The sequence below is a fragment of the Nansenia antarctica genome (assembly GCF_963989245.1).
Source record: "Nansenia antarctica genome assembly, chromosome: 11".
NCBI lineage: Eukaryota > Metazoa > Chordata > Actinopteri > Argentiniformes > Microstomatidae > Nansenia > Nansenia antarctica.
This window is the reverse complement of record NC_137681.1, coordinates 12736714-12745529: the sequence shown is the minus strand read 5'-3', so window position 1 is coordinate 12745529 and position 8816 is coordinate 12736714. Positions and strand designations below refer to the sequence as shown.

Here is an 8816-nt window from a genome sequence, read left to right as displayed (position 1 = left end):
AAGTATGTTATGTGATCTAGCTAGATAGCTCTTACTCACTCACTTAGTATTAGATGGGTACATTTGCAAACCAACTTCGCTTGTTGACTGACAGATCTCCCGCTCTTCCGTGATATGACCGGTTTCTATAGTAACCACTGTGTTGTCCGTCTGTATAATTCGTCCGTGTAGTAAACATGATTGTGCGGAACGAAAAAGATGCTTTACGCTTTCAAGAGGCTGCCACTTATGGAGGACCAAGTCTGTCAAAATGAACAATAAATATATAGATAAATAAATGAATGTATGAATAAATAAATGAATGAATGAATACACACAGCAATAAGGAAATACATAAATAAAAATAGATGTAATTAAAAATACATTTATATATTATTTTACGAGGTTCACTACAGCAAGTGGAGCTTGAGAATGGAAACAAAGAAAGCTGATGAAATAGGAAGTAATACACCTAACTGGCACAATTATGGTCACAAGTGAGAGGCCACATGCCACACCATCTCTGAACGGACGTGACTCCCATCAGGTAGCCCTACTCTACCCCCTCCTTTTGGAGAGCGCAATATTGTGCATTTCACACTCGTCTCACACACACACACACACACACACACACACACACACACACACACACACACACACACACACACACACACACACACACACACACACACCCAGCAGGTGAATCATCAGTAACTCAGGGCAGAGGGCTTTAGGATCGAGCGCTTTTCCTCAGAAAAGACAGATCTGTCAGAACAGACAGATCCCTAGAACAGACTTGAGGGAGGAGGCGGAACGCATGGTCCAGAGAGGAGAGCGCATCTCAAGGAAGACCGTTATAAGCATTACCAGGTAAGTGACTTAGGGTGAATGAATTATGAATTATGACTATTTCTGTAGTCAATCATTACATGTTTTTGAATTTGCCTACACCTTGATGCTCCATTGTCTCAGTCTTTAGATCGGGATGGCATGGCACTGTTATTTTGCGCACCTTAACAGTTTGATTTTATGCAACAGGCTTCAATGTGTATTTTCCATACTTTTATGGTATAATTATGATCCCTTAAATGAGTATAAAAGTGCTCTCTTCTCAATGGCATGCATAGTGTATTTTAACTCGGTCTTGATATGATTAGTTTTTTAACAGCGCATGTCTGACGCTCTGACACACATCAATCATCATGGACCAAAACGTCTTGACTCTTGATTAATGATATGGTTACAGTTCTAAGTTCTAATGTTTCCTAAAAGACAGTATTTTCTTTCTTTACAGTCCTGGGTGTATTATCGTCTATACTGTGAACGACTGAGCAGATCATATTGTCAGTTTGTTTATGGATGAGAAGTACATTAGTACATAATTTATCTATTTTATCAGAGTATTTTTATCATAACTTTGTAGTAGTAGGCATGTGTCCTGCTCTGTTCACGTTCCTCACGTAGGCTGGTGTTACGTGCATGAGTGACGCGCACTGGGCATTCCCTCCCTCCGATGAATAGTCAGACTCAGCATCCGTCCTATAATGTTGCAATTTGAGGAAGTGGATTTCTCATCTCACATCTCTCTCTCTCTCTCTCTCTCTCTCTCTCTCTCTCTCTCTCTCTCTCTCTCTCTCTCTCTCTCTCTCTCTCTCTCTCTCTCTCTCTCTCTCAAATACATAATGCAATCCCCATAAATGCAGTAGATTTTTTAAAGAGGATTGTTATGATGCTCAGAGTGAAAAAGAAAATACAACCGAAATATTCAGTGGTACAATTCAGGAGCATGTTAACAATAAAACCCTTAAAATCTAGATTAATCTTCTTGAGGAGTGCATTGTTCAGCTGACCTGGAAAGAAGTGTGATTAAGAATCTGGGTCAATGGATTCTTGAGAGTTTACACTATGATCCTCTCACAGCTGACCACATGTATTTCTTTATTCCAAGAGACGTTTACCACACTTAATGTAATGGGACCGACGGTACAGGGCAGGCTAGTGGAGGCAGGCTCATTGTAATGGAATGGTATCAAACAAGTGTATGATATACCGTTCCTGATTCCATTGCATCCATTACAATGAGCCCGTCCTCTGATATCTACCTCCACCAGCCCGCGCTGCTACTGTAACCTGTCTGTAACCTCCTGTAGCTGTTGTCTTTATGCAGAACAACAAAATCCAACTTAAACAGCAACTGCGGGTGTGGTGGGGGACCCAGACATTTTCTTCTCGCTAGGGTCATTGTCACGTACATTGCATTGACATAGTAAAATGTTTTGGGATTGTGCTCCTTGCTCAACAACAACAACAACAGTCAGCAACAATCAACGAGTCAACAATACAACATAAGTAATAAAGTAGTAATAAGTAGTAAGTAAGTAAGTAAATAATACGTAGTAATAAGCTTGGCACTGCTCTCATTACCCAATGGTCTACTTTGTGTGTATATGTGTGTGTGTGTGTGTGTGTGTGTGTGTGTGTGTGTGTGTGTGTGTGTCTGTGTGTGTCTGTGTGTGTGTGCCCCAACTAAAGGTTTAGATGCTTCCCGCCTCTAAAGCATGAAAGTTATCCGAGCCGTGGTCATGTGTGTGGATCATAGAGTCCTGGGATAGGAAATGTCAAGGTCTTATTTTGGGAGGGCTGATAGTGGGACTACATGTGCACATGGCATGGTTGTGGGGTCATGGTGAAGAGGGTGTGGCAAAGGGAAGTGTGTGTGAGTGAGTGACGTTTTTCTATTGGTTTGGAGCCAGGTAGTTACACAAGACACCGGAGAAGTGCATAATTTACACACACACACACACACACACACACACACACACACACAGGACCTACGATTCAGAGCGATACGGCTGCATCAAGGGTAAGTGCTCTGCTGTAGATGTAACATTGTGAAATATTATTTAATTTGACTTTATTTTGTGCATGATTATTGATCATCATCGAAGGTGGGCTAAAAGTAAAAATAGGTAGTACCTTCTATATTACGGATTAACAGTGGACTAGGGCTTGCTGAAAGTTTTGAGAAATCGGGAGTAGTTAAATAGCCTATGAATTCACTATGGACCACATTACTATGTATAGATATTTTGTCATGCATTGTGAGGGATTTGTCTCAATGGACATACTGTAGAACACTGCCATAAATACAGTATATTATTTATCTAGCTGAACTACATGTCACAAGCAGGCTATTATAGTCACTGGTTGACCAGGCAGACCTGCAGCAAGGGAGGGGACTCCAACTAAGGCATTCATAACTGGCTTCAACTCTGACATTTAATGCAATGTGTATGCAATGTATGTGAGCTGTGAGAGGTAGAGAGAATGTGGTTCAACTCTATACTGCGGCTTCTTCACACAGGAGTGAGGAATTGAATCGCCATCTGGGAGCTCTGGTGGGGTGAACCCTTATGAGCAGCATATGGGTTTGTGATCAGACCATGTAACTGGTAAAGCCATTTGAACATTTTGGAATAAGTCTTTAGACACGAAGAGAAAATCTATCCTTGAAAAGCATCTATGTCTGCTCGAGAAAAAACAAAAAACAAATATGGAAGGGTTCACCAGGCGCCAGATCAGAATCAGAATCAGAATCAGAAGACTTTTATTGCCATGACATGTAAACATGTTAGGAATTTGGTTTGGTACCATGGAGCACGGTTTACAGCAGGACAGGTGCAAGACAGGACAAGACAGTGCAAACCAACATCAAAGTGCAAGAGTCATAATTATGTAAAGATGTATAAAAATAAAGATGTCAACCATACCTGTGTGGGCTGCCCACGGGCGTAAAGCATCGAAGGCGAGACATTGGTCCCTGCTCTCTGCTCTGCCCATTCTATCAGTATTGCTATCCCAAACCGCATTCAAATCTGTGCCCAAAACCAGGCGAAAAAACTTTGTTTAATGAAAATAACTGCAAACCCTACTTGCACCCTGTGTGCTAACAAGGCCTATGGTACTTACATGCATATGGTCTGGGAGTGTCCTCCAGTGGCTAGTTTCTGGGAGATGGTGACCTCTAACCTCTCTGAGACTAATGTGCCTTTTTCGACCACTGCACTCATCCTAAACAACCTATCCAATCTGGGCTTACCTCTGATCAAGATGTGAGGCTTTCTAGCCGGGCTTACAGCAGCTAAAAAACTAATTGCCACACACTGGAAGCCTCCCCATTCACTTTCTCGCAAAGTCTGAGTCCTATAATGTACTAAGAACTATCAACAGCCTGGATGCATGGGGCGAAAGTCAACATTGGTGATGTGGAACTCAATTTCATTAAGTCTCAAAAGCCTTAGAATAACCACTTGATACAGGTTCAACCGCTCTGTGTTGCATTTGTTGTTATTGTTTGTAATGTGCTTGTTTTGTGACGAGATGTTAATAATATTTAAAAAATGTATCACAAAAAAACTCTATACTGCTGCTTAGTACTGGGCAGGACCGTACTGTATGAGCTAGCCAACTTCCCTCGTAACATTCTACAGACACGTCACATGTAATATCCTGCCTAGGAATTATTACTGTAATAAAGGAATAGATCAGAGACTTGTGAGGGACCAACCTGGCAGTGCATATTGATTTTATTTCAGAGAAGGCAGTTAGAGTATCATTTAGATTTTATAACTTAGACTAATATCAGTTGAGATGAAAAGGGCAGCTGAGTGGAAACACCATGGTATTATAGGATAGGGCTGTGTAATCCGGTGAGTGTGTGTGGAGCATGTGCTTAGAGGGGTGTTTTTGCCCACACCAAGGCAGAGCTAACAGTAAATCACCATAGAGAAACCTGTTCCCTGCAACCATGCACTTGATTAACACACGTATATACACACACACACACACACACACACACACACACACACACACACTCCTAATGCAGTAAATCAGAATACAATGTAGCGAAAATCACCAATAGCCTATTACCAGAACCCTAGAAGACAAATGAATAGACCCAGAATGCAACGCTCATTCAGATGAGAATGGAATAAATGCAAACTGTCATTCTTTTCTCAAGTTGACCCAACTCTCTTTGTATATGACAGATTAATCACAACAAAGTGTAAAGTACGACACCCCCATTGTGACGGGGAGGTGTGTGCAGTGGACCCAGGTACGGTGCAAGACAAGGAACGACAGCAGGCAGCGGTTAGCACAACTAAGGACACTTTACTAGTACAGAAACTACAACAGGAAGCCACAGAAAGAAACCCTCTTCCTAACCCCACAGGGAGAACGCTGCTCAAAACCGGTGCAATTCTGTAGGTTGGATAAACAGACGAGATACCTCCATCCTGAACAAGGGCCTACCAGAACCACAGGCTGGAGCATCACCCAACTCCCTGTGCAAGGCAGGCGAAATAACAAAACAGGAACACACTTACACTAAACAGAACCGAGAGAGATCAACCAGCAGGGAGTGCTGGGAAGTGAGGACATAAATACACAAGTGCCAAACATATACAGGTGACACACGTTAGTCCATAACGAGGGGAACAGGGAGCGTAGGAATGTCCCAGGGCCACCAGGGGCCGCCAGAGGGAGGCACCAGGGAGCCGCCGAGGAAATGGCGACTCCAACCGTAACACCAAATCCCTCGTCTCTCCTCTTTCAGTGCTGACGCTGGTTGAGCGGGTCAGAGAAGGGACGAAGAGAGGATCATGGGAGGTGTTGCTTTGGATGACGGGCCGAGCGGGGTGAAGGCGCCGGACGGTGGGTGGGGCTGGGCGGTGCTGGCGGGCTGTTTCGTCATCACGGGCTTCTCCTACGCCTTCCCCAAGGCCGTGAGTGTGTTCTTCAAGGAGCTGATCAAAGAGTTCGGTGTGGGCTACAGCGACACGGCGTGGATCTCCTCTCTACTGCTCGCCATGCTCTACGGCACAGGTGTGTTCAAAAGACACTCAATACATCCTTTTTCCTACGATAACTGATTGTATAGATGATTCACTTACTCAGACAAAATGTAATTAATTTGCTGTAAGTCGCTTTGGATAAAGGTGTCTGCTAAATGCCCAAAATGTAAAACTCCAATCCTTTATAACGCTTCATACAGTCTCTTCACACACATGTTCTACACAGCACTGGTTTCACAACCGATGATGAGATACTGTCTAAAACTGTGTGGGAGATGTTTGTAGTGTGTTCAGCGTGTCTGTGTGTCGTCTGGACAGGTCCCCTGTGCAGCGTGCTGGTGAACAAGTTCGGGTGTCGGCCCGTGATGATGGTAGGCGGGCTGTTCGCCTCCCTGGGCATGATCCTGGCGTCGTTCGCCACAAGCATCATCCACATCTACCTCTGTACTGGCGTCATCACAGGTGAGTCGTAGACACACACAGACACACACACACACACACACACACACACACACACACACACAAACTCTCCTTAATGGAACAGTGTCTAAATGTGTTTGTGTGTCTGTGCGTCTGTGTGTGTGTGTGTGTGTGCGTGCGCGTGTGTGTGTTTGCGCGCGTGTGTGTATTCCCAGGCCTGGGCCTGGCGCTGAACTTCCAGCCGTCTCTGATCATGCTGAACCGTTACTTCAGTGAGAAGCGGCCCCTGGCCAACGGCCTGGCGGCGGCGGGCAGCCCCGTGGCCCTGTGCTGCCTCTCCCCCCTGGGCCAGGTCCTCCAGCACAACTTCGGCTGGAGGGGGGGCTTCCTCATCATGGGGGGCCTGCTGCTCAACTGCTGCGCCTGCGGGGCTCTCATGAGGCCCCTGGTGGCGTGTGTGAAGCCCGCGGACCAGGAGGAGAAGACCGGGGAGGTTGTGGAGAAGGAGGAGGAGAAGAAGAACAAGCCCAAAGCCAAGTTATTGGACTTCAGTGTGTTTAAGGATCGGGGGTTCCTCATCTACACCATCGCGGCGTCCATTATGGTGCTGGGGCTGTTCGTGCCGCCGGTGTTCGTGGTGAGCTACGCCAAGGAGCTGGGCAACGAGGACACGGCGTCGGCGTTACTCCTCACCATCCTGGGCTTCGTGGACATGTTCGCCCGGCCCACCTGCGGGCTGATCGCGGGGATGAAATGGGTGCGGCCGCGGACTGTGTACCTGTTCAGCTTCGCCATGCTCTTTAACGGGATCACAGACCTGGTGGGCTCTCAGGTACGGCTTTGAATAGGCATGTGGATGGAAGAAACGAAAAACAGTTGTGTCTTTAAGAACATTCGTATAAAGAACGGGATTGCTCTATTCTGAATTGAGTTCAAACTGAAATCAGGTGCCTATGAAAGAAAGAAAAACCTGCACTCACAGTAAATGTTCTTGAAAGACTAAACTGATTTAGCCAGAAGAGATCAGAACCGTGCTGTAAGTGCAGGTTTTCTTTCCTTCTATCGTTAGAATCACACGCTGTCTGTCAGACTGTTAATACTGTAGGTGATGGAGGTTATTCTCCCCTGTCTCCCTGCAGGCGACAAACTACTCTGGGCTGGTGGTCTACTGTATCTTCTTTGGGCTCTCGTACGGGATGGTGGGAGCGCTGCAGTTTGAGGTTCTCATGGCAATCGTCGGCACGGCAAAGTTCTCCAGCGCTATCGGACTGGTGTTGCTCATGGAGGCTATAGCGGTGTTGGTGGGACCCCCTGGAGCAGGTCCGTTGTTTGTTTGTTTGTTTTCCTATAAACACAGCCCCTGTTATCCATGATAGCATGGTGAGGAATGCAGCATCACAGCAACAGCTTGTGACCACTTCTCACATTTTTATCTTTTAATCTCTCCCTCTCTCTTTTTCTCTCTCTCTCTCCCTATCTCTCTCTCTCTCTCTCTCCTCACAGGACGTCTGCTGGACGGCACCCACAACTACATGTACGTATTCCTGCTGGCAGGATGTGAGGTCACGCTGTCCGCCATCTTCCTGTGCTCCGCCAACTTCCTGTGCATCAGGAAGAAGCACGAGGAGCCCGACGCCAAGCTGGAGCTGGCGGTGAAGGCCGCGGAGATGGAGGAGCTGAACCACGCCGCCGACGACCGGGACGATGACAAACCCGAGAAAATGGCGGAGGGGGTGGAGAGGGAGAGGGAGCAGTCTGATGGTGTGAAGACAGGAGAGGTGGAGATGATAATGAAGGATGGAGCAGAGATGGACAGGCAAGTGAACTCTGAGACATGTCTGTGAGGAGAGAGGGGGGACATTCACAGAGTGAGAGACTGGTGAGCTGGAAGCACTGCCAACAAGGATGGACCTGAGGGAGGGATGGAGGGAGAGATGGATGGAGGAGGGGAGGAGAGAGGGATGAAGGTTTTCTGGAACCACACTACCACCAACACACACACAGGCGCTCGCGCACATGCGCGCACGCACGCACGCACACACACACTTATTATTGATTGTGTGACTTATTATTATTATATGAGTGTTATGTTTCAGAAGAGTTTTACATGGTAAATTGTTACATTAACTCAAAAGCATCATTCATTCATTCATCATTCATTTCTTTCCATGGACTGGAAGACAGATCAAGTCTTTTTTTTTTCCTTTTCTTTTTTTCTGGCCAGTATGCACACGTAATAGTTTCTACCTTGACAAAACACTGTGTTAAACATGTTAAACATGACACAAAAGGTCATGTCTTCAGTGTCTATTGTTAATGTATATGATGTGCCTGTTTATCTTCAATTGTAAGGATTTTATTACAACCTGAATGTACTGTATGTCTGATGACAAGTGAGGAGGATGAACCATGTTGAAATTAAGAATTTGGTAAAATATTGTGGGCATTAACTTGTTAGCTAGAAAGCTGTGTTTCAGATTCAGCGTTTGTCTACCTACTGTTCAAAAGAAGTCAACATTTAAGGGGTCTTTTCAAACAGTTTTTGTTCTTTGTTCATTACCT

At 45.6% G+C, this 8816-nt stretch overlaps 1 protein-coding gene across 1 annotated transcript; it reads left to right on the top strand.

The window, feature by feature from the left end:
• Window positions 1-5642: 5642 nt before the first annotated feature.
• slc16a3b (solute carrier family 16 member 3b) lies at window positions 5643-8098 on the top strand (the record flags this gene model as incomplete). Its single annotated transcript, XM_080542288.1, has 5 exons — window positions 5643-5865; window positions 6153-6296; window positions 6470-7086; window positions 7394-7574; window positions 7758-8098. The coding sequence occupies 5 exons, from the start codon at window positions 5643-5645 to the stop codon at window positions 8096-8098; spliced, it is 1506 nt and encodes a 501-aa protein (XP_080398414.1).
• Between the last annotated feature and the right edge of the window lie 718 nt (window positions 8099-8816).